Genomic DNA, 26,027 nt, shown 5'->3' with positions numbered 1-26,027 from the left:
AGCGGTCACAGCCTCGCTGTGGAGGGGCGTCGATGACTAACTTCTCTCGGACTTTTCTTGTGATCTGTGGGATTTCTCTGCTTTTCTTGAGTGTAGGAGTGAAACAGAGCCTGTGTGTGAAGAAAGACAGATGTACGTGTGTGTGTGAGAGAGAGAGAGTTTGTGCGTGAGCGTGGACCAGCTTGTCTTAATGCGATAAGTGTTTGGGGGTTATGGGATGTTGATGTGATTGAGCGTGGTCTGGAGATGGGAGAGTTTAGATTTATGCCAGTCTGAGCAAATGAATGACCAAACAGAATTACATTAGATTAGTGTCAAAGTTGGATTCCCAGTGTACAATTCAAATGCATACAATACACTTTATTGCACACCTGCACAGTTTAACACAATCCAACTGTCCAACAACTGGTCTGCCATAAAGTCTATTTATGATGCCAATAATGTAATAAAGATGTTAATTATGCTTTAGCGTTGAGGTCATGGTTGTGGTGTTGAACTGAGCTGCACTATGTTCAGAAGGTGTTTCTTATATCCTGAGAGATATGAAGAAAAAATGAGGAACACCTCTCAGTATATTCCAATCCAGTACAACACCACCATTTAATGAATTAACACGTTTCTGACGACTAAAAACTGAACATTACAAACTTCTTTGTAGAGGGCTGGAGACAGGACAGGTTAGCTTAGCATTAAGACTGGAAACAAGTGGAAACAGCTAGCCTGGTTCTGCGCAAAGGTAAAAAAAAAAAAAAATCCAACTATCAGCAAATCTAAAGTTCACTGATTAATTTCATTGGTCTAAAATCATCAATATGTTGTTTTGCAAGAGGTCATGTGCCGGGCTATTTCTTAGCGCCACGCCAAATAGCCTTACATTCACCATATTGCTACGAGTGATATTGATCTTCTCATCAAACCAAGTGGAGGACGTCGGTCTGCGAGCGATGTGACCGGTCGAGAAATGTGATGTATTCTCAGGAACTGTTGGGGCAAATCCAATCAGCTGTTTCTCCTGTCCCTCTTCTGTTTTGTTTCTAGTCGCCCTGACTGATCAGCACCAGCTGCTGCTCTCCCTCATACACTTCACATGGCCACTGACGCTGAACACGAGCGTTTGTTCTGTAACAAATGTTTTCTAGAATAAAACCTGGAACACTGCAAGAACCAAAAGTATGAATGCTAGAATTAGACAAAGGAGTAGCTCGTCACAGCTTGGTTCACTCCCAACATGCGCTCGCTCACTTGTGGATGCTCTGCCAGTGTAAAGCCGAGGACAGTGTTGTTCTTTCTTTCACCGAGAGAAAGAGAGCAAAATGATGGAGGGAGGGGGGTTGAATGAATCGTTTATATAATATCTCTGAGAACACTGCTCACTGCTCTCTTTGTGTTTTGCCAGACAGCAAGAAAGACTGTCACTTCTGATTTGTTTATATGTGCGTGAGTGTTGAGGGGATGCACATTCACTCCTGTCTTTGTGCAGGTTCAGCTTTCCTTTACAGTGAAGCTGCAATGAGCTCAGGAGAAATGTGGCAGTCTGGTGCGTTGCAGTGCGTCTTTGCCTCCTCTATCACCTGTTTGACTCCGACGTAGAAAAACCCACCGCCCCGAAAGTGGCAACCCGCCAACAAGGGCTCCGTGCCAGCCAGTCAGACTCTCAGTGACAGACAACACAGAAACGAGGTGTCCGAGAGAGGTATTTAGCGATTGCGTTAGTGAATGCTCGTGTGTCCTGAGTGCCCCCGGCCTTTGTGGTCAGCTGCCAAGTTTTCAAGGGCAAAGACGCCATAGTCTGTGTGAGGGGCACGAGCTGGTTGTGAGGACATGGAGGCCGAATCCGAGAACCCTGGCAGTGACTCTAGAATAAGTGTGTCCTCTGAGATCAGTCATAGTGTCGAATTTTTGTTAATTTTTGTGTTCCTCTCTCTGTCCGCGATCTTAGTTTTCCCAGCTTCTGTCACACATAATTAGGGCCGCACTTAACAATCATTTTCATTATTGATTTATCTGCTGACTATCTTTTTGATTAATTGTGTTTATGCCGATGGTTGCCCAAAAATAGCCTGTTCAGTATAACGCAGTACAGTTCAACGGAGTCACAAATGGCGGTCTCCAAATCTAAGTGTAGCATTTAGCTTGTAGAGATCTTTAGCGTCTCGACTGAGGCAGAGAGAACAGGTGATCAACAAGAGAAGACACTTGGAGGAAGTCTTGAAAGTGTGTTGTACAACAGTTGAACACAGAGCTGCTGTATAGATTCTTCAGGCTTTTACTTTGTATTCACATCCAGCAGAGCCAGCGTCAGCCTGGACCCATGTGAAGGCCCATTCATAGTGAGGCTGGCACGCAAGCTGAGAGTGGACGTCGTCACTCCTCCTCTCCTCTCCTCTCCTCCTCTATCCTCTCCTCCTCCATCCTCTTATCTCCTCTCCTCTCGCCTCGCCTCTTCTCGTCTCACACTTCACGTCTCTTCTTATATCTATATGTGTATCACTTAGCAGTAAAAGTATGTGCTGTACCTCGCAGTGCCTCCCTCCTCCTCACTCACATAGTCTCCCGTCTTCCCTCCCTCCCTCCTCTCTCTCTGTAACCTCCATGCATCGGATGCTGTTACACAATCAGTAACTGTCCCGCTTTTATTTTTGCCGTCACAGCACCACCTGCTGGTGAACAGTCAAAATGGTGAGCTGATGTAACAACATCGTATTTGCGGTAATAACAGGACCAGTACAGCTTCATGTATTATACCTGCACATAAAATGTTCATATATATATATAGTGATACAACTAATTATTAACTGTCAGAATAGTTGCCACTTAATTTTCTCTCGATCGACTAGTTGATTTTTCATCTAGTTGTTACAGCTCCTTATGTACAATGATTACACATTTTTTTATCCTGTTAATTGATTAACCGATCTACAGAAAAAATAATCAGGAACTCTTTTAATGATTGAATCGTTTATTAATTTTTAAAGTCAAATCCAAAGGATTTCATGCGTTTCTTTATATCATGGCAGCAAACCTTTCACTATTTTGTACATGTTGCAGTGAGACTCAACACTGCCGTCATACTTAGTTCCTAAACCTAATTCATCAGTCCTCCGTCTCGCCCCTCTCTTCATTCTCTCCAGGTCCAATCAGCAGTATCCTTGTGAACAAATACGGCAGTCGGCCAATCATTATACTCGGTGGCTGTCTGGCAGGGTCGGGTCTGGTCGCGGCCTCCTTCTGCAACACTGTGGAGCAGCTTTACTTCTTCATCGGAGTAGTGGGAGGTCAGTATTTTACCCACTTCCAACATTAATGTTCCCTTTGAAGTTGATGTCACGTGATATTTCTGTATGTTCTTTTGTTTGTGTGATTTCACTGATTTCACCCAACAGAGTCCTGATGAAGCAGATTGAGTTCTTGAGTGTTAAATTCATAATAAATAAAACATAAATATGTTTTAATTGATTGCTGTTAATCATTTAATCATGAATATTTAATGTCATAGAAAAAAATACTTGAGCAAAGTTTTCTTTAATGTAACATAGGAACCAGTACTTGCTCCTTTCAAAGAGTCAGTGCATCATCACTTTTTTCTCTCCCTCCAGGTTTGGGACTGGCGTTCAACTTGAATCCAGCCCTCACTATGATCGGTAAATACTTTTACAAGCGCCGGCCCATCGCCAACGGGATCGCTATGGCCGGCAGCCCCGTGTTCCTGTCCACCCTGGCTCCTCTCAACTCCTGGCTCTATGATGAGTTTGGGTGGAGAGGCAGCTTCCTCATCCTGGGCGGACTTCTGCTGAACTGCTGCGTGGCCGGTTCCCTCATGCGTCCCATCGGCCCCAAACCTCAGCCGGCAAAGCCTGACTCGGAAGCAGGTGAGGGCAAGGCGGTGGATTCAGTGCAGCCGCAGCCCAAAAAGACAGTCCTGCAGACCATCAACTCCTTCATCGACCTGACGCTGTTCAAACACCGCGGCTTCCTGCTGTACCTGATGGGCAACAGTGTCATGTTCTTCGGCCTCTTTGCTCCGCTTGTCTTCCTCTCTAATTTTGCCAAGAATAAAGATATCAGCAAGGAAAAGGCGGCTTTCCTGCTGTCAGTGCTGGCATTCGTTGACATGTTTGCTCGGCCCTCCATGGGCCTGCTGGCTAACACCAGGTGGGTCCGGCCTAGGGTGCAGTACTTCTTTGCTGCTGCTGTCCTTTACAACGGAGTGTGTCACGTGCTGGCGCCGCTGTCGGTGGACTACACTGGATTTGTAGTGTACGCCATCTTCTTCGGTTTTGCATTTGGCTGGCTGAGTGCCGTGTTGTTCGAGACACTGATGGACCTGGTGGGAGCTCAGAGGTTTTCTTCAGCCGTGGGTCTAGTCACTATAGTGGAGTGTGGACCAGTGCTGCTCGGCCCACCGCTAACAGGTAAGACATTTAGCATGCCTCAGGGGGGGGGTGGTGTTTGGGGGAAAGGAGTAAGGTAATTCACTCTTCTGCTCTCTTCATTTGCTGCAACAAATGTTGAATCCGAGTCTCTCTTCTCCACCTCCAGGTACTTTCTATAACTACTACAACCACTATAGCTACACCTACATCACCTGTGGCATCATCCTCATGGTTGCAAGTGTGTTCCTCTTCGTGGGAATGGGCATCAACTACCACCTGCTGGAGCGAGAGAGGAAAGAGGAGGAGAGAAGAGAAAGAGAGGAGCCCAAGGAGGAGCGTACCGCCATGTTGGCGCCCCCCTCTCCGTCTAAATCGGACGAGGAGGCGAACGAGGAGAACAGTGTACCGGCCGCTGTCACACTGGATGACGTCGCCAAGATGGATGAGGACACGGTGTAGGAAAAAAACAAAAACAAAACAACAAACAGACTTGAGAAGGACGTACACACGGCATCGCACACTTTGCAGAAACACACACGAAAGTTGCAGTTACTCAGTGCAAACCACACACTGTCTTTATAGAGTGATAATACCCTTGTACACAACCCTGAAGCCATAGAAACAATTATTTTTATCATTCAAAACTGAGACCTGTTGCTGTGACATGAAGCTTAGCCGACCGTAAAGCTCGTCAAGCAGCGTTTCACTGCGTTGATACCTCTAGTTCTGGTATTTGACGTGCCTTCGGTAAACCTCAAGTCCTCCAGGAGCCCACGCATCGCTCACACAAACACCAGATAGACGCACAACAGACGGAAAGACTGTAAGATAATAGTCCAGTAAACTAATGAGGATTTTACTCTCAGGGTCTTCTTGCGAATCGCTCGGCCTCGACTCCGCTTTAGTCGAGCCGAGGCTCCGAGTCAAACAGTACGTTTTGTTACAGTACTTAAGAGATACTGTACGTTTCCCCCTCTCATTCTGCATGCACACACTTGCGTTGCTTCACTCCTCAAGGGCTGGACATAAATTAAAAGGACACATTCATAGTTTTATACATGCAGTGATAGTATATCTGTCTGTTCACGTTAGAGTGGAGTTAATGACGTTTCCAGGTTTTTTTTATGCACATTTATGCAGAACACAAAAGATATGATTAAAATTTTGAGTAAAGAGAATTCAGAAATTTCATTAGTACACAGGAAGAAGCGATGTTGATGATGACAGCTGTAATATTTAGTCAAGAAATATTAAACTGAGAAATGTTTAAAAACACAAAGATGTTGGAAAATAAGGAAGTTGAAAACTAATGTAGGAATGAAACTAGGCGGTTACAAAGCTACTAACCTGCAGTGTAGAAGGCACCTTTTAATGGTGTGCTTGTACATACATATGTGTGGACTTGTGTGTGTGTGTGTGTGTGTCATTTTGTATCATACTCCCTCCAAACCAGAGCAGCTCGTCACACACAGTTTTATTGACAAACGACGAGACACATTTCAACAAAAAACACAAAAGAAACAGTCAGTCAGTTGTGCTCGTCCGCCCCGCAGGTCTATCTGCTGTGCAAGCAGCAGGATGAGACGACTCGCAGTATTAAATGACCAGAGTGGTGCCAAAATAGGAAGAAAACATCTCACTCTGAATCACACAAACATCCACATTTTCCTTCATTTTGGATTATAGCACTTGCAGCACCCTGTAGTGTTGTTCTTTTTTCTAAATATTGTGAATAACACATTGTAGTTTACAATAATATCAACAAACCTTTGTGATTTAAAAAATAATCTATTTTAGCTCAGTGTATAATGACAATCTCACAGCAAGTAATCTTTTTAATGAATCTGTAAGCAGATGTATTTGGAGAAAAGGAAGAGTGTGTGTGTGAGTGTGAGTGAGAGAGAAATGTGTGTGTTTGTTCGTGTCAGTGAACAGATTAAACTGTAGCCAGGTTTCATCATTTCATTTGTTCAGCAGCTGCACTATCAGCACGTCCTGCAGTTCGTCTCTGAACTGAACAGAATGTCTCATATCAGACCCACAAATGTTTTTAGTTTAAAATCTATCACAGATTCTCAACCATTAGTTGTACATTGATCGGTGACTGGGTTTTACCGTCAGCATGAACTGCTGATGTGCGTTGAGTAAAGTTTCTGTGTGCATAGGACATGAGACACGTTCGCCCTCCTCAGCCTCAACAAGCTCTCTTTGTTTTTCATTACAGGAAAATAAATGGAGGTTTTAAACAATTCAATATTTGGTATAGATCTGTTGAATGTTTTTTGGTTTCATAGAATGAAATGATAGTTTTGAAGGAAGGCTCACTATTTTTTTTAACACTACAGACTGTGATCGTATCTTGAAGCGGGAATAATGTGTACCTTCCTAAAAATACTTTAAAGGATAAGTATGTTGATGTTCTGTATTTTTTGTCATTAAATCCCTTGAAAAGACCAAAACCAATAATGAATTGATCCTACTAATAAGTAGGGCTCTGCAACTGACTATTATATCATCATAATTATTTTCATCCACTGATAATTTTCTCTGTTAATTGCTTGGTCTATGAATGTCAGTAGATGGTGACGAGTGTTCGACCAACAGTCCAAACCCCAAACATATCCAATTCATTGTCAGAAATGTCTAAGACAGCAAGCAAAAATTCACATTTGAGAAGCTTGAACTGTGAATTTTTGCTTCAGAAATGCTTCATGTGAACTGAAAAGTTTTTCAAAAATGAAACTTCATATTTTTGAATTCTTTTTAAACATTTACATCTTCAGTAGGAACCATTGGGCTCGTGGCTGAGGTGCCATATTATATATTATATATATATATATGGATTGACAGTGTAAGTTTTGGTCTTTTTTATGGGATTTGTTGACAATAACAAAAATGTAAAATATGATCAGTTTTATCTTTTATAATGTGAAGACAATTCTGATCAAATGAAAGATTAAAAAAAAAACTTTTGTATGGTTATTTGCTCGAACATCTCTCTTCAGAGAAAAATGTCTGAGCAATAAGGCGACAGCCAGGGAGGCAAATCACATTTTCTGTTTAAGTGGTAATGTAAATTAATGTGTTAAAGGGTGTACGTTTACACTGTATGCTACCTTTGTGTATCTTGAAAGCTCTTTTGGTAACTATACCATGACCAAATGTAAGTATTAGTTTCAAACCAATTACTTACAAAATAGAAGTTGTCGTCTAAATGTTATTTGATTTTGACAGAAGTCACTGCTTGTTGTTCAAAGGTATTGTTGGTACCAATGGGAGAATAGTTTGTCTCTCGCTCTACCTGAAGTATTCACCTGTTCATGCGTTTGACTTTTAGGTGGGTCTCTGTTTGGGATAATGGACAGATCTGTGTTTCAGTGGAAATAGAGAATTTTTTTGCAGCCTGTTGTCTCTGTGTCCACATTCCCCTGCCTGCTCTAAAGCCAAGTCTCAGTTACAGCCTGAGACGTATCAGGACTACTTCAAAACTAACTAAAACCTTCAGTTATTTTGCCTTTCAGATGAGTAATTAAAAAGAAAAGTTGGCACTTGGAAAGACTGCAGCAAAAGCATTTCATTGAAAAACTTAATGTTAGTGTTTTTTCCGGTGCGGGAGTTTTTGAAAACGGTACTGTTCTTAGCCGCAGCACCTTATTTTATGTTTGGAAAAAGGACAAAAAGAAAACAAATCAAGTTTTAAGTTTCTGGAAAATAACTTTTTCTTTTCTTTTAGTTTCAGCAGATGTTTTTATGTTTGTACAGTGAGGTCCAAACGTTTGGACCTTTTGGACCCCGCTGTATGTGTGAAGTGTAAATGACTGGTGAATGAATGAATAAACAGTTTTTAAAACAAAACTCCTTCCATTTGTTTTTGTTCTGTCGAAAAATCTGATCTTTTTACTTCAGCAACAAATGGAGAAATACACAGATACATCAACCATAATTACACTTTATAAAAGTTTATTACGTCAGTTTGTAATAGTAGTTGGACACTGGAAAATATGTATTTTCTTTCTTGTCCAGAGATCAATAATGGGAGGCTGCTGTGCTTGCAGCAGCTTAGCTTAGCATTATGACTAAACCGCTAACTTAACTTAGTTATGGTGTTCATTTAAGCAGCATAGAAACAAAGTGTAAGTAAAAACGACATATTGCCATTTTAGGTGGGTCAAGTGCCCGACTGATTATAAGTTACTATCTAAAGCAGGTATGTCCAAAGTCCGGCCCGGGGGCCAATTACGGCCCGTGTTCAGATTTTCACCGGCCCGCAGCCTCTGTCATAAAATCAATAATATACGTCCCGCCAGCTCTGTTGACCACAGTATAAAATACACGCGTACAAAAAAAGCTATTTTACATTTCACCAGAAGATGGCAGTAGACCTGTGGCCGCACTCTCGACCCTTGTGTGACCCTTTCAGCCCATTTCTGACATGGCGACTGTAACTAAAAACAGAGAAGTTGACAGCGAGGGCCGCCGCTTCCGGGACAAGTGGAAATTGGAGTATTTTTCCCGCTGAATTACGAAGCAGTCGGCACCAACAGCTCCCTCTTGTCAACTTCTACCTCCAGCTGGATGAAGGCAGGTTCCAAGAGATTTGAACATTTGCTAAGAAAATGCTGAGCTTGTTTGGCTCCACATACTTGTGCAAGAAGACAATCTCGGTTATGAACATTAACAAGAGCCGCGTGAGGACGAGACTTAGTGACTCACCTGCGTGACGTCATGCGCATCAAAACCACTGTTTTTGAGCCAGACCTGGACTAGGCCTACATACTGCAGTGAAGATCTCAGTATCACCCTTCACATTAGTGCAGGCAAGATATGTGTTTAGTCCTGAGGTGAATAAATTCTAAAATCTCAGTGAATTGATTTTTTTGTGATGATCAAAACCACAGTTTTGAATATGCACGAGCCACTGTTTTAAATTTAGAAGTTTACAGTGAGCATTTAATAGTGGATAATATGTAATGTTTCAAATGAACCTAGATATGTTTCATCTTCCCGAAAGTTTTTTTTCCAGACAGACTTTTTCTTCATTTTATGGTCTTCAAATATGAAAGGCAGAGAGATTTTGGCAAGAACTTGAAAATGACAAAAAAAAATGAAGTATGCCATTTGCAATAAAAATTTCATAAAATAGTTAATTTGTATTTAATGTTAATGGTTCAAAGAATGTCAGGCTGAATGGTCGGCCCCCACACATTTTCACTTTACCAAATCTAGCCCTCTTTGCAAAAGGTTTGGACACCCCTGGCCTAAAGGTTTCACTGGTTGCTTGGCAACGGCTCCAAGCCAGGAAATAGTCAGTCATAGGACAGTTTAGGCTTTTAGTTTTTTCAATCTGCTTTTCGTACAATTAATATTACAGAAGAGGATTACGGTCACGTGAAAAAAAAAAAAAAACAACTTTTGACTTTAATATCAGAATTCCACTTTTTTTTCTCGTGTAGCCCTAATCCAATAATATATTCTGTAAAAGAAATATGAGGTATAACAGATTAAACAAACGAGATATGATAGGCTCATTAGTTTGCTTTAAGATGGGCTTGGTTTTGTACGGACAGCAGGCTCTCATCAAGAAAGCGGGTGAGTATATTTCATGTGTCCAACTAATTTATTCCTCTAACTATTTGAGTTCTGTGGTGTTCTACAGAGAATAGGTAAAAGATCATGCAGACTGTTGTGTATTAATGTGTGGCAAGGCAGAATTTTGCACGTGACTATGTGGCAGATGTGTATGTGGTTCAGGAGTTGGAGGTGTGTGTGGCGGTGGAGTCGTTGGGCAAGGAGCTTCTGCGCGGTGTGTGAGCGCGGCACAGCAGCAGCAGACGGAGCTCTGGAGAGACGCTGCTGGAGAACGCAGAGTAGATCCAGGGGTTGGTGCACGAGTTCAGACTGGCCAGCAGCATCAGCAAGGTGAACACCGCACCTGCACACACACACACACACACACACACACACACACACACACACACACACATTGTATGCTTGTCTGTAGACTGCTTTTTTCCATTGCATGTTCTTCTTACTGAAATACTGTTAATAAATAAATAAACCAATTTCTGGGAAAGTATTCAGAAGTAAAGCATAATGGACTGTTCAAAAAGGGGGGGGGGTTATGTATTTTTTTAGGCCTGGGCTAAACTGAGATTGACATTGTAACGTAACATAAGCTGTCAAATAAATGTAGTGCAACAAAAAGGACAATAGTTTTGTCTGAAATGTAGTGGATTAGAAGTATAAATAGCAGAAAATGAGAGGTATATAGGAGGTAATGAACAACAGGAAATTGTGTGATGACTATATGGGTGTGTGTGTGTGTGTGTGTGTGTGTGTGTGTGTGTGTGTGTGTGTGTGTGTGTGTGTGGTTTCACCATTCTGAGGTGGGTCGGGGTCCCAGGCAGCCCACAGCTGAACACTAAAGAATGGGGCCCAGCACAGAGAGTAGACGAGCACTATGACCAGCGTCATCCTCACTGTCTTTGACATGGCCGCTGATACCTCCCCACCCCGGGCAGCGGGGGCTTTTGGCGGGGGGCAGCAGACAGCAGAGGGCGCTGCAGGGCCAGGCAGCACATCAGGCTGCAGCTCGGCTGACGGGGCGCACAGGAACAGACAGAACTTTAAAGGACCATAATGCAATTTCTGAAGGAATTAGTCCCTTAATGTCAAACTTAAATGTCAACTCCAAGTACAATCACTGTCAAATACATCACTTCCTACCATCTCAAAGCACAACATGCTTTTTGTTTTTTACTACCAGTGAAAATCAACTTGTATGGACTTGTGACTTGCTCCAGATATGTACTCTATCCCTATTTTTAGATCATTTTATTATTCCCAGGAGGAGAATCTGCGCCCATGCACAGAGGCAAATAACACAAATCAAAGCAGACAACACAGAAAGACACACTCCCACAGCAGTAGTGACACTAACACACAAAGCATACAGATAATCTAAGCGCACATAGTAAGCTCAGGAGCCCATCTAGCCACTAAATAAAAAATCAATATATTAATATGATCAATCAATCAGTTAATATCATATCTGCTTTGACACTTATTTTATTAATATATAAATATTTGATGGTACGTTGCTGAAAGGTCCTACATGAATTGCAGAACGTGGTGCCCTGATGATCACATTGTATTGCCATTACATTTTCACTTTGTTCATTCATTTATTCTTGTATATATTATGAAATATAGAGACAAAAACTGACTGATGAGAGGATCGATACCATATAGCATAAAAACTGTCCGCTGGCTCTGTCCAAAGATTTAAAAAAAAAAAAATCCTCCTACCAATTCAACTAAAGCTCTAATTAATACCTAATATCTTGTTCAATCTGTTTATGGGCAGTTGCATGCAGTGCCACTTGCGTGGCTAAAAATCCCATAAGACCCTGAAGCAGATATTTAAGATTATCAGGTAAGAACTTGAGGATCCATGAGAAGTGGGAAAAACAAAGTCTGCCGGAGCAGATGAAGATTAAGTGGCAGCAGTGTGAACTCGGTGTGGCTCTCACCAGGATGAACAGCGGTGTAGGTTTGATTATCACAATGTGAAGTGATGCTGTCGGACCTGAGCGGACCCAGGGGCAGGTGGTGATAGGTGGATCCAGGGTCAAAGCTGGTGTGACTGACAGGGTTGTTGTACATGAGGGGTGACACATACAGGGAGAGACTGGACCTCCCTCTGCTGCCCCCTCCTCCTCCCCCTCCTCCTCTCTGGCTGTCCCGTCTGGATGGAGGGAGGGAGGTGGGGGACAGGCGGCGCTCTGACTTCAGGTACAGATTGTTGTGGATCTCCTTGAAGATTCGCACCTGAGGGGAAAGGAGTAAGAGGCGGGGAGTGATGGTGTGGTAATTTACAATTCTGGTTGTCCATCACATTGACTATCAATTGTTTTTTAGAAGCATTGTTTATTTAAGAAGTAAATTCTATTGTGATCTGATCTGTTTCTCTCCACCTGGCAGACAGTGATGACGAGGACTGGGAGGATGAAGACAGCCAGGGTCATCCAGGTCACGTAGGCTTTGAGGCCCCAGGACTCAGCAAAGTGTCCCCAACACTCATACACCCCTGGAGCCACTTCTGAACGGGAGAAGATGAAAACCTGTGGGGGGCAAAAAGGTGTGTGGAGGTGACGGTAAAGACAGGGATTTGTATGCATATTTGTGTGTGTATTTGTTTGCTTCTATAAAAAGGAGGCATGCTTTTGGTTTTACTTTAAAATCATCACCAAGAGCATTTAATGGGTAAAACATTAGTTTTACCGTATATGGGAAATGGACAATGTGCATTGTTCAACATCCCTGTAAATGTACGAGTGGTAGCCAAATGAACAAATGATAAAAAGCTAAAACGACAAAAGCAAGTAACATGAAGAGTAGGAAATGTACATGTAGGAAATGCTAGCAGTTAAAACAAAAATGACAACATACAGTCATATGACATGACAATCAGAAGACAGAAGTGGAACCATCAAAGCTGTAAAAATAAAAAGGTCAAAGGACACATTCAAACAAAAGAGAAACACAAACTGAAAGCAAAATAAATGAGAAGAGAAGAAAGCACGCAGTGATTAGTGATGTTGGCTTCTCTGGCAGCTTTTTTACCAGGTTTTAAGATGATATGCAAAGGATGTATATTTAATGGGTGGATGTCCTAAAACTGGGAAGCTCTGACTGTATAAGAGCTGTGTGGCCAAACAATGGTTTCCTCCTTGGGATAATAACAGTGTGGGCCTGTGAAATCGTCAGCCAAACTTTAACTGAGTAATCTGCCGGCACTTGTTTCCTGACACCTCTACCTGCTCCTGACGGGGGTTTAAAGTAAAAAGCTTGACACTGCAGCAGTGCCTCTGTATGTTTTTGGAGTAACTCTACTCTTGTATGTTTAAAGTTTCAGTGGATCTCCTGGTGTTTTTATTATTAATCTTCCAGGCAGAGCAGCTGCAGTGGTACACATGATCAAACTCTCAGGATACAGATTCATGCTTTGTCGTCCCGCCTGTGTCGTCCTCCCTGTATAGTCCTACCTGTGTCGTCCTACCTGTATAGTCCTACCTGTGTCGTCCTACCTGTGGCAGGCTGAGCAGCAGTGACAGCCCCCAGGCCAGCAGTATGAAGGTGTTCCATCGTTGGGTGGCCCCGCTGCGGTGCGCCTGCAGGGGGCAGCAGATTGCGTAGTGGCGGTCCACCGTCATGGCTACGATCATATAGGAGGAGGCGAACATCCCAAGCACCTGCAGGTACTTCACCAGACGACACACAAAGTCGGGGCCAGGAAAGCGGCCCTTGGCGTCCCAAACCAGCTGAGGCAACACCTCATAGAGGAAGAGGGAGAGGAGGAGGGGGAGGAAAGATGGGGTGAGATGTTGAGAAGGGGTGCCCATAGTGTGTGTGTGTGTGTGTATGTGTGTGTGTGTGTGTGTGTGTGTGTTACCTGGAACAGAGCCACCACCAGGTCGGCCAGACAGAGGTTCAGCATGAACTGGTGCAGTGGGTTATGGTGTAGTCTCCGCCTTAGCAACACCACCAGCACCAGCCCGTTACCGAGCAACGCCATCACCAAGATGACCGCCAGCACCACCACCTCGGCCACTGCCAGCAGGGTGTCACGCTGCCATCCTGTGACATTAGAACCCGCCGGAGTGACAGAGACCACCAACCAGTCGATGGACGGGTATGAGTCTGTTACCATGGAGACTGACATGTTGGCTAGGAGAAGAGAGGAGATAAATGCAGTGGTGGAAAGTAACACCATGTAATCCTATACTGTATTTATGTACAATTTTGAGGTACTTATACTTTACTTGAGTGTGGCCAACCTTTTTGGTACAATATTTTCCTCTGAGGTGTAGTGGAGTATGAAGTACTAAAATACTCAAGTAAAGTACAAGTACCTCAGGACTTAGTCACTTTCTACCACTGCCTGTTGATTTATTGCTTGATATTCCATCCAATTAGTGACTGCCAATTAGCAGTTCCCATCTTTTTTCTGTACTTCTCAACCATGTTGCCAGAAATGATCACAGGACGTATTGTGGCCTCAGTGGTTATGAAACATGAGCGTTAGGCGGTTTACAGACCATTTACAGGCCACTTGCTCCCCAAAGCATCGACTCTGGACGCGTCTATACGGCTGCACGTTCGTGGTCAATGTTGGTCTATTTTAGCTGGGCATCTTTCTGCCTGTAAACATCCTACAAACACACAGTCACACACAGCTAAAGTTAATAGATGTTTATGTGTAGGGTCAAGCCTCCGTGAGCACATTAATTGCGAAACAATGAGACGTGACTCATGTTTACAGCAGTCCTTCACACACACTTACAGTTCAGCGCACACAGAAACGAACACAATCGCAGAGGCATGCAGAGAGGGCCCCTCATTTGGGACTGTTTACTGAGTGCAGATTGTAAGGTCAAAGTTGTTTGACCAATGTCCAGTGATCAACATCACACACGTTCAGGGATTACTAAAAACTGCACTTGGTACTTGCTAGTGTTTCTGAACCTTGTGACCTCTCCACAGTAAAACACAGTTGGGCCCCAGTGTCATGTTTCAAATGTCTATGAGCTGTTAGCAGTTCCACTATTTGACATTACCCATCTAAACTTCTCACATGGTTTCATTGAAATAACTGTTTGAGGCTTAAAGAGGTCAAATTATCCAGCAAACATTAGAGAGAAGGTCACAGGGACATTTTTCTGCAGACTTATTTTCTATTGATAATACTTTTAAGTTTTAAATGCAGGACTTATACTTACAGTATAGTATTTTTTAACATTATTATTGACACATAATTCAAGTCAAGTAACTGAGTTTTCAACAAGAAAAGCAGAAATGAAAGAGAGCTGCTGACAGTATCATCTATCTGTGTTAGCACAAAACAGGTTTTCCAGTACTCTCAGCGGTCCTTAGGTTCATTAGTCTTGCCTTGAAAAATTGCGTTCCACCTTAATTCTGCCCCTAATACAAAACTTGAAACAGTTACGCAGTGAATTAAGATTTGAAAAATGGATTATGACAAAAAAAAAAAGTAAATGTAAAAAAAGATTGTGAGCCTGTAGCTTACAAAATGACAAGCTGTTTTTTCTTTTTATATTTCTTTTAAAAATAGTTACATAATCTGCTGGAATAAAACCTTTTAGTGGCACCTTGAGGAAGTAATGTTTCATTTTGAAGATGAGAGTCTTATAGTTGTTTGTGCAGCCTGAAGATACAGTTTGAAAACACTCTGCGGTTTGGTACCTGCAGGTGCTAAATACAGAATCCATTTCATCGCATGCAGCTGATGGTTGGATCCCTCCGAGTCTGTTTCTGAATCAACAATAGCACAACCAAGGCTGTTGACATCCTTTGGGTATGTTAATCCAATTAGAAGACTGGACACCTGCAGTTCAATACTAATTTTTTCTTTTCACAAACCAGAAAGCTAAACTTCTCTGTAAACCTGTAAGAGTAATTTCATCATTCTTGTCTTGATTGTTCATGTCAGAAGTGGTTCTTGATTAACTTTAACGGATTCATTTATAGTCTTAACACCCAAACATGCACCTGAAACCTCTCCGACCTCATTAAAAGTAACAGCCGCTTCCTCCGATTTTCATTTCACCGTTTCAGTGCAAAACGGTGAAAGAGTCGGGAAAATCAAGAGCGAAGTACAAGCAGAGGTAGACGACTTACTCACCTCGTCCTCGTCCTCAGCGTCCCGTGAAGCATCTGTAGGAGCCAGGACAACCCGATCTGCTGTTGCACACACTAGCCGCATCCATGCTGTGTGTGTGTGTGTGTGTGTGTGTGTGTCTCTTGCTTAGCGCTCTGACGGTGACCTCTGCCACCTCTCGCTGCTGACTCCTGTCTCCCCATCTCCTCCCTTTCGTCCACTCTCCTCTCCCTCCTCTTTGACTCATCCCTCCCTCTTCCTGCGTCTCTTGAATATATTAAAAGCGGGAGAAAAGGAAAGACGGGGTTCTCAAGAGGGAAGCGGGTGTGTTAATGAAAGGACGTGATGCCCAGGCTTCGTCAGTGAATTAATGCAATTTCCTGCTGATTGTTCAGATAATAACCGTGTTGCTGTTGGCCCTACTTTGATCCACATTCAGTGCAGGACAGAAGTGCACACGAGGGCCGTACAACCAGCAGATCAAATGAGATCTCTGCCGTTAGCCTCCCTGAATGATCAAAGACCTCTCATACACACATTAAACTAATGTGCGCGTCTGATTTTTGCATCAGTGGAGGATGGAGAGGGGTGGGAACAGGCGGAGTGAGGGAGGAGAGGCAGTGTCAGATGTTGTGACAGATGGGATGTAAGGTTTTTGGAGAGAAATGAGAAGGCAGCAACAAGAGGAGCGTTATCTTTCTCAACGGTGAGAAAGAGTCTCACCCCTGTTCCCTGTTTTTCCTCCCCCCTCTCTCCGTCTCCTGCATTCCACCTCTTTTTCTTTCTTTCTTTCTCTCTCTGACAGGGCAGTAATCTGTTTGCTTCCCCTCAATTTCCCCCTCATTTGGAGAAGCCTCTAATTATCGAGGGGCCCGCTGAGTGAGCTTAAACCTACACACAGAAACATGAACACGCTCAAACATGAGGCTCGTCTTTGCTCAAGCTGTTTCCTCTCATATCATGCTACTACAAAACAGATTTTCCCAATACAAGTGAACTTGATCAATGGACTTTAATTACTTGTAATTCAAGCGTAGATTCAAGCGTTTGAGGTGTGGCTTATGTAAGTTGATCCAGCATTAGTCTCATTATTTCATAGCCACACATCGTAGATCAAAGTCTGTAAGTAATAAGAATTAAATAGAAAAAGTACTGGATTAAAGTTTTTGTCCCTCTCAGCAAATCCAAAGAAAAGACCAAAACCAATGTTTTCGTCTGTGTCTCAGTATTTCTCTACTCTGTGACACTCAAATCAATTCGTTCCTACTGAAGAAATTCATATTTATAAACAGTTTTTTTTTTAAAAATCCAAAATTATGCCCAAAAACAGTTTAGCAAACACTACTCAGAGGAGGAAAGAGTGCATTGGTAGAGGCTATTTTCAGCAGCGGATTAATACGCATTTGGTGCTTCAGTGAATATTTCTGGCAGCTGAACTGGTGCCTGTGAGTTTGAGTCAATAATAAACAACAGTCTGTACAGTCTGCTCATGGTTCATTGATGTGTATTTAATGGTTTTTGGGTAACAATGGAGTTCTGTGTCACCGAGGAATAATGTATACCAGGCTTTGGATACACAGACGATACTTGTTAGTCAATCAGATCCAAATTCATGGTTGGGTTTGGTCTTTTTATGAGGTTTGTTGACTTTGATAAAAAAATATAGAACATCACCAGACTTATCCTTTATGTAACTGTAAAATATTAGCAGTGAAATGTGTTTGAGTATTAGAGATTATGATTCTGTAGAAAAGCCTTATTGATGCATGTGATCCTGGTCAATGCTGTTATGTTTTTCCTTATTCAAATATCCAAAGACAGATCCCATGTTCATGTTGGGAGCAAATGGAGTCAAAGTTATTATTCAAAATGTTTCTATCTGCTTCCTGTTATCACTACTCACTCATTCAGACCAAGAGATGTTACCCCTCACCCTCCTGCTCACTCTGACTCTCTGTTCACTCGGAAACTGTTTTTTCTGATCACTTTCAATAACAACACTGTTGGCTATATTTCAGACTCCTTAACCCGTATGAGTCTGTGCACACCTCATCACAGGTAAGTCACTCTGTCTGAACAGGAGTTCAGTATTGGAAAAAAAAAGGTGGATAGAGGTTTTGAGTTTTGAAGCACTTTATTATTTTTTAAGTAAGTTGTTAAAGTACATTAATATTAGTAGTAGGCTGTTATTACCAGTATTATTAACTAACTGCCTACCTATACTTTTTATTATATGTTTTTCCTCTTGGCATGATTGTGCATTATTATAGTATTATTATCAAACATTTTATCTACTGTTCAGTTTTATTTTGTTTTCTGCTTAATATTGTTTTAATGGATACATTTGACAAATATTTAATTATTATAGATCTTATTAGAGTTATTAGTTATTAGAGTGTCACTCCATAACAGAACAAATGTAGTGGTTACACAAGACAATGTGGCCTCCCTGTGGTCTAGTTGAGCCAGTGCGGGACACATTTATACATGGGTGTTTCAGCACAGACGACTGTGGGGATGAATGAACTAGAGGGAAACAGGCTTTATTAGAGGTGTCAGGTTCAGACCAACAGCCAGAAATCCTGACATACATACAATACATTCAGCAGGAGGACAGCTGTGTTTGGTCTAAAATAATTTAAATTTCAAATACATGAATAACTGTTCACTTAATAATGAATAAACTAATACACATGGAGAGGAATGGGTGTAACTCGGACTGCTGCAGTATGATTGTACTGTAGCTTAAAACAAAGAGCTCAAACAACTTTAAAAAAAAACAGGAGGTCAGGAAACAATTTATATTAATATATATTAATCTGCTTTAAATTGAACTTTTAAAACTACTAAATCCTGTGAGTAAATAAAAACCATTGCATAGATCATTTCAGTATTACTATTAAACAACTCACTATTGTTATTGTAAAATTGCATAGGAGAGTTAGTAAAGAGAGGTCTAGTATTAGAGGTACTCATCTCTGCTATTTGAGGGGTTTCCCATATTTATGTCTGTGTGTTCTAGATGCTCAGCGTGCGGGGCCCGGTGCTCTGAATGGCATTCATGATGGACTGGACCACTTCAGAGGTAGAGCCTTGGCCCCCCAGGTCAGCAGTGTGCAGCTGAAAAACAAAGGAGGTAACACATGGAGAGAGAGAAAAAACACTGTGTGCAGAATATTCTCTACTCTCTGTGTAACACATCATCATTGAATGAAAGTTGTAAAAACAAACACCAGAACTATCTTCTATGTAATTCGAATATTATCGTATCATATATGAAATATTAAGAGTTTTTCTGCTTCCATTATTTGGGTTCATCCTGTCAAACCACGGCTTGAAAACAAAAGTCAAATGTTGCTTAGAGGTAACAAATTATTGGACATGTTTTAGTTAATCAGTTAGACGTCGAGGCGTGTGCTGGGGCGTACCCGAGTCTCGGTGACGATGGTCAGGATGGCTCTGCGGATCATGCTAGCGTAGGCGTGGAGCTTCAGGTGATCCAACAGCAGGCAGGAGGCCAGCAGAATGGCCGTGGGGTTGGCTATGTTGCGGTTAGCAATGCTCTTTCCTGTGTTCCTTGTTCCCTGCACCAGTAAAGCATGAATTAAACAGAGATCGCACTGTATACTGTATGAAAGAAAACAGCAGCTTTAACATCTGATTATTTGGTGTTACCGCTGTGCTCAATTCAGTTCAATTCAATTCAATTCAAGAAACCTAATTTGTCCCTGAAGAGGCAATTCAAGGCAAGTATCCCACCTAAGGTCCAAAGCTTCTACTAAAATACATTCCTGACTGAATTAACTCAAAGTAGGACATGTTTGGGCTTGTTTATAATCTTATATGCCATTTACAGGACTTGCTCAGTATTAAGCTCTCATGCTATGAGTAACTGATGCTGATATGCTGTTGCTCAACTCTGAAAACTAGTCCTTTGGAAAATCCTTTTCCATTTTTCTAGTTTCCAAATGGTTCAGAGTGAAATGGGAAAGGCTAAATAATAGTGAAGGCCATTTAGATCCTGTTGAATCTAATTGATGCGGCTTGAAAACACATTTTAAAACAATGTATTAACAGTGTATTAAATGACCGTGTGTATGTTAAACCCACAAAGAATCACCACCCAACTCTGCAGGTGCCCTCAGCTCTAGAGAACACTTTAGTGTCTTTAAGCTCATTGTTTTCTTGATAAACCTACTGTGTGTCACGGTGACACAGTTATCTACTAACTGGTGAATATTGTGAAACATTTAGCACCTAAAGAGCCAGATATTTCCCTTAGGAGAAGACTGAGACCAAAACAGAGCTACAACGAGAATGAATATTGGACTTGGATTCATCGCACGGCCAGAAATAACCCTAACGCTGCTCGCAAGACGCCAGAAAATCTATCCAATATCAAAGGTTTTTCCTGCTTCCCTTTAATAAATGGTCTCTGTGCTTCTCCCTGCCTCCATTACCCACTAAATCTCCAGATCCTCATATCACCTTTCATCCCTCACACTCTTGTTGACAACTAATCCATAAATTCTGGATGTGTGTCCTCTCACCGTCTCAAACACGGCGTAGTCCTGTCCATAGTTAGCTCCAGGCACCAGGCCCGGTCCTCCGACCAGCCCCGCACACACATTGCTCACAACGTTGCCATACAGGTTGGGCATGACCATTACGTCGAACTGCTGAGGCCTGGAAACCAGCTGATACACACAAAGAAAATCTAGTTCTAGAGCTTGAAGAAGTTTGTTTCTTTAAATATGAATAAGGAGGCCTGCATGACATTGGGAGAACTTTAGAATAACTAGGTATAAGTATATGTAGGTCCAATTAATGTATCGTGTGACTGTAGAAATTACTTGTATTTTAAACATTACGTTAGCTTTTAGCCATAACCATCTGATTAAAAATAGCAGCAGGAATGTAATGCACTTAGCATGATGGTGATGATATAAACACAATATAATGAAATGAGCAGTATGGCAGTGCGCAGACATCCTGCAGCTACCTGCATGGTGGTGTTGTCTACAATCATGCTGTCGAAGTTGATTTCAGGGTAACCGCTGGCAACCTCCTTACAGCACTCCAGAAAGAGGCCGTCAGCCAACTTCCTGCTCCAAGAAACACACACACACACACACACACATTAAGACGTATCATGTCTCTTACAGAGAGAAAGAAAGACAAATAAAGAGGGAGATAAAACACAGGCACAGTCGAGGCCTTTGAACCCTCAGAAACTGACATGATGTTAGCTTTGTGTACAGCAGTGACTCGTCTGCGTCCTTTCTCCCGAGCCGTTCTAAACGCGTAGTCAGCGATACGCAAGGATTTGGTCCTGGTGATGATCTTCAGACATTCAACAACCCCCGGTACATTCTGCAGAGACACACAGAGGCTGGATTTGTTATGATTTGGACAGAGCAGCAGGTCCTTCTCCATAAAAGTGACTAGGAACCACACACACACACACACACACACACACACACACACACACACACCTCGTGCTCCAGGCTGCTGTACTCTCCCTCTGTGTTTTCCCTGATGATCATGATGTCGATGTTTTTGTGCCGTGTCCTCACTCCTGGCAGAGACTGGCAGTGCATCACATTGGCATACAGATCCAGAGTGGTGCTGCAGAAACAAGAAGAGGGGTATGTCGATGCTACAGCTGAAACACAGATGACTTAAATACTTTGACACCTAACCTAACCCTGGTAACCCTGTTGTATGGTTCAGTTGGGCTGGTGTGTAAGCTGTGAATCGAACTTTGGACCGAGATCACTCGAAAAGAAGGGTCTCTGCTGCAATTGGTTCTGAAAGCAAACAGACCAACCACTGGATTTTCTTCTGGTTTTAAATGTGGTTTTAGCATGAATTCACAGGCTAGACTACTAATAAATCCATCTGCAGTTTGTGAACTGTTATTGTAAACCATTAGGTGACCTCGTGGATGTCAGTCTAAAAGTTAGAAGAGTTTAAAACTTTGTCAGTCCATTAGGTCCATTAAAATGTCCCACCATAACATTCCCTGGAATATGTTTTATCTATAATGATCATAGTTAGTTATTTCTTTGTGAGCTCTGACACCAGAAAACCCAAATATACACATAAGCAGCATTAAAGTGCAGCATGACCTGCAGTCAGTCACAGCAACGGTGACATTGGTCCTGGATGATGCAGGATGACAATCAGTGAGTTACCTGTCAGTCTGGACGCCTTCATGTTTAATCCTCTTAGTTTGTCTGTTGAAAGTCAGCTGTGAACAAGTACTGGACCAGAACTAAAATTCAACTGTGTCATTTGTTTCCTTTGGTCTGGACCAAATGAACTGAAGTGCATGTGTGAAAGTGTCCTAAGATTAGATAAGGAAGATGAAACGTGGTGGACTCACCGGAGCAGATTGTTCCGGGATTTGTAGGAGGGTGGCAGGTTATGGTTGGTCTCAATGTTACCTGTAAGAACAAACCCAGTTAGCCTAAATAATGACAGCTAACATGAACTGTAGATATTACATACAACGTCACGACTTTCTTTTCTAAACTGACAAATTCAGAGCTGCATTCTTTGCTATAACGTGAGAGCTTGTAGAGACACACACATACATATAAAACACCAACCTTTCAGTGCAACTCCATTGCGTCTGATAGCCATTATAGCATTATTAATGTCGTCTTCTGAGGCCATAGACGAGTCCACATTGACAACCTCAAAGTCCACTGGCACGCAGCAGAACCTGGTAATATAAAAAGATGGAGAACACTTCAATATAACAGAGCTGAGTCATTTAGAGACAGTATAAGTCTCTGTGTGGTTACTGACTCCATCCTAAAATTGTGTGTGTGTGTGTGTGTGTTGTAGAGAATATATGAAATCTCACCGAAATAATTCACGCACATGGTGGGCCAGCTCTGGTCCAATTCCATCTCCAGGAATAAGAGTCACTGTGTGTCTGCCTCCATACCGTGCAGGGGGAGGCTGTAATACACACACACACACACACATTAAGTCCTCTTGATACAAGGCAGTAGATGCATCCGTACCATAAGCACTGAGAAGACTCTAAGCTACCACAGAGACAACTATACAAACTTGTGATCTTGTGGCTATTCTCCTATCCTAACACATGACTAATGCTACACCACCATCTGTGTGTGTCGTAAGCAGCCATACTCACTATGGTCTGTCGTGGAGGGAGCAGGGATTCAGAAGGGAGGAAAGAAAACAGGAAGGTTAGTAGGAGAAAGAGTAGGGGAAGACATTGGGTTACACAAAACAACATTGTCTGTATATACAGAACAGACATTTTGACATTTTTGTGCTTCAGTTTTTAGCAGGTTAGGGGATCCCCTTAAAGGTGTTTAACAGTGGGATTACTGGCTGAATAGGAAAGTCACGGGGTGAACCTGTGGGTCTGTAGTTTGGGGTCCTGAAGTGAGAAAACCATTGTTCAGCCCTGATTCTGAATCTACTCTTTCTCTGCAACTTACAGTGTAAGTGGACGTGTGTCTCCGGTTACATGTAGCAGCACCATAAACCTGTGAATACAGAGGACATGTGGTTATTTGCAGAAAATCTCAAAGAAATTCACTTTATGAGAAGACAACGAAAACCAGCAAATATACACCAGTGAAAATGGACACTTATATAAATATTATCTATTTTATATATACTATATAAAGTTTGAAGAACCTCACCAACCCCGACCTCGAAATCCAAGATGGCTGCTCCACACATCGAAAGAAGTGAAAGCAGTAGTAAAATTTGTTTTTTTTAGCACTAGTCTTATTTGTGTCTCATTAAATCAGTCGTCCTCACAGAACTGTCCGACTTCTATCTGTGGACGTGTTGTGCAAAACACCATGTTTTGTGTTGCTATCAACTGGTATTGCAAACAATAATGGTCCACCTGGGTGTGACCTCGTTCCCAGCCCCAACATCTGACTTGTGAGGTAAATGGAGTACACCATAAATTACAGTATGTTGAGCAAAGAGGCTGAAAGATGCTGATGTTTTAGATTATACAGACTATTTTTCTTTTGAAACACTTTATCACTTTATCTAGTTATTCCTGTGATGATGCAGCAATTTTTTTTTAAAAACAGGCTAGGGGGCCCACTGGGACTGCAGGACCTATCTTTTTGTACTACGCCACTGAGAGGAGGAACTGACCTACTCTTCTGTTAGTCTCTGAATAATTAATGACTCTCTACAGGGATCAGTTTAAGTGTAGGCCTACATTTACCTCGCTTGGGAGCTAAACAAATAATGCTGCTCAAATAGCGAAATAAATTTTAGTCTGCAGGGAATTCAAGTTGACAGCAAACAGAGAAGTGCTGAAGGACAGCAACGTAAACCCAGCTAACTGTTAACCAACCGACCATCCGTTAATCTGCTTAGCTACATTCTCCGCTTTTCGGGGGGAAAATCAACCTGTAAAACCACTTCACATGTCAAAACAACGCCTGTTTAACTGCTGCTGAACTCAGCTGCTCCTACCCTGGGCCACCGGTTGCTGAACACTGGCTTCAGGACTCCGGACAGAGACCGTAGAGACCGGGCCGACATGTTCACTCTCACCGCGGATGGAGAGACACACGCGGACGAGCTGCGCGTTCACACTTAATCTCTCTCTCTCTCTCTCTCCCTCTCTCTCGTACACACACAACACACACACACACACACACACACACACACACACACACACACAATGTGTAAGATAGGCTGCCTACAGATTTTCAGTGATGTTGAATATCATATTGTGATTGTCTTGTGTCTCATCACTCTAAGGTCCTTTTGCATCACTTTGTGTTCATTGTCTCTTTGTAGATGCTTTACGTGTTTATGTATTTGATTTGTATATCTCTTTGTGGTTGTTTTGCGCCACTGTTTGGTCGCTTTACATCAATTTTTGGTCATTTTGTGATGAATTTGCATCAGATTGTAGTGATTTTAGTTATGGTAATGTTGTGTGTCTTTGTAACTGTTTTGTTTTATTTTGCATTTCTGTGTATATTTTTGCATCCCTTTGTTGTAATTTAGTTTCACTTAGGGGTCATTCTGTGTCTCTGTGTTTATTTTGCATCACGTTGTGGTTACATCACATCACTTCATGTATCACTTTCTGATTATTTTACATCACTTTGTAGTAATTATGTATCATTTTGTGGTTATTTTGCATCACTTTGTGGTTATTTTATATCGCTTTGTAGTTGTTTTATGTCTATTTGTGTTCATTTTAGTGAAATTTGAAGAAACAGTGAAATGGTGAAGAAACAAGTCAACAGTTAACAGTCACTTCACACAGAGGCTCTGATACTTACACAGCCAACTACCTATCTCCTTATGACTCTCCTATGGGAGGGCACCGAGGTTTGCCAGTCAGATTCCGTGGGTGCCTTGTTTCATTCCTGGGCCGGCCACCGCTCTGGTTGCATTCACTCATCCACAAAAGGATCCTTATTGTGCATAGTTTTGATGAAAGAGGAAACGCAGACAGCGGTAACACAGGCAAACACAGTGCAGTTGCATTACTTGGAGCTGGCTTCATGTCACCATGCCAACCTGAACAGAGAGCCCTGAGGCCCGCTGGCCTAGTTAGTTTGTTAGTTTCTCGTTTTTCGTCAACAGCAGAGCTGAAAAAAACGACCACAGGGAGGCGACAGAGATTGAACATGAACAGGTCAGCACCATTCTACCTGTTACACCTCAATCGTTTTTCATGCACCAAATAACGACTTATTCATGTTTGATTTGTTAATTCACTAGTTTTTCTTACTTGTATTTCCGGCATCACTGCTTAAGCATTTGTTAAGAGCTACTATAAGGCGGATCGTTTAGCATCAACATTAGCCTACCATTTCAGCTGTTATATTATGATTTTTTACATGTTATATTTGCATGTTGAGCATGTAAATATTCGAACAAATGACGGTGTTTCTAGTTGAATCACTTGTGGACCTCTTGGAGAAATTCTACTC

General features: G+C 42.1%; 3 protein-coding genes across 4 annotated transcripts in view; 1 reads left to right on the top strand and 2 right to left on the bottom strand.

Annotated features, from left to right (window-relative positions):
• Positions 1 to 8,228, top strand: part of LOC111644188 (monocarboxylate transporter 1-like) — a 28,238-nt gene extending 20,010 nt beyond the window's left edge. The window contains exons 3-5 of the mRNA XM_023392949.2: positions 3,132 to 3,275; positions 3,597 to 4,412; positions 4,540 to 8,228. Coding sequence (XP_023248717.1) covers positions 3,132 to 3,275; positions 3,597 to 4,412; positions 4,540 to 4,832 — 1,253 coding nt within the window. The 3' untranslated portion in view covers positions 4,833 to 8,228. The remainder of the gene's footprint in view (positions 1 to 3,131; positions 3,276 to 3,596; positions 4,413 to 4,539) is intronic.
• A 33-nt stretch (positions 8,229 to 8,261) lies between these two features.
• LOC111644189 (vasopressin V2 receptor-like) lies at positions 8,262 to 14,109 on the bottom strand. The gene is made up of 6 exons (XM_023392950.2): positions 13,828 to 14,109; positions 13,463 to 13,708; positions 12,350 to 12,496; positions 11,906 to 12,203; positions 10,751 to 10,969; positions 8,262 to 10,305 (listed from the first exon to the last, which is right to left on the bottom strand). Exons 1-6 carry the CDS (start codon positions 14,095 to 14,097, stop codon positions 10,121 to 10,123), a joined length of 1,365 nt encoding a protein of 454 aa, XP_023248718.1. The 5' UTR covers positions 14,098 to 14,109; the 3' UTR covers positions 8,262 to 10,120.
• A 4,059-nt stretch (positions 14,110 to 18,168) lies between these two features.
• On the bottom strand, positions 18,169 to 24,762 carry LOC111644168 (isocitrate dehydrogenase [NAD] subunit gamma, mitochondrial-like). Of its 2 annotated transcripts, XM_087170086.1 has the most exons (11): positions 24,522 to 24,762; positions 23,538 to 23,623; positions 22,928 to 23,025; positions 22,668 to 22,783; positions 22,442 to 22,502; positions 21,549 to 21,681; positions 21,293 to 21,426; positions 21,056 to 21,158; positions 20,604 to 20,750; positions 19,482 to 19,637; positions 18,169 to 19,173 (listed from the first exon to the last, which is right to left on the bottom strand). In XM_087170086.1, the coding sequence occupies exons 1-11, from the start codon at positions 24,613 to 24,615 to the stop codon at positions 19,072 to 19,074; spliced, it is 1,230 nt and encodes a 409-aa protein (XP_087026212.1). In that variant the 5' UTR covers positions 24,616 to 24,762; the 3' UTR covers positions 18,169 to 19,071. The 2 variants fall into 2 exon arrangements, with proteins under 2 accessions (XP_087026212.1, XP_023248694.2); XM_023392926.2 differs by lacking the exons at positions 23,538 to 23,623; positions 24,522 to 24,762 and having other exon boundaries at positions 22,928 to 23,030.
• Between the last annotated feature and the right edge of the window lie 1,265 nt (positions 24,763 to 26,027).

This window comes from Seriola lalandi, unplaced genomic scaffold (assembly GCF_002814215.2).
Source record: "Seriola lalandi dorsalis isolate HSWRI2012SDOR001 ecotype SW California unplaced genomic scaffold, Sedor1 jcf7180002054927, whole genome shotgun sequence".
NCBI classification, from domain to species: domain Eukaryota; kingdom Metazoa; phylum Chordata; class Actinopteri; order Carangiformes; family Carangidae; genus Seriola; species Seriola lalandi.
Note: the sequence above shows the minus strand (reverse complement) of the source record. Positions and strands in the feature narration are given on the sequence as shown.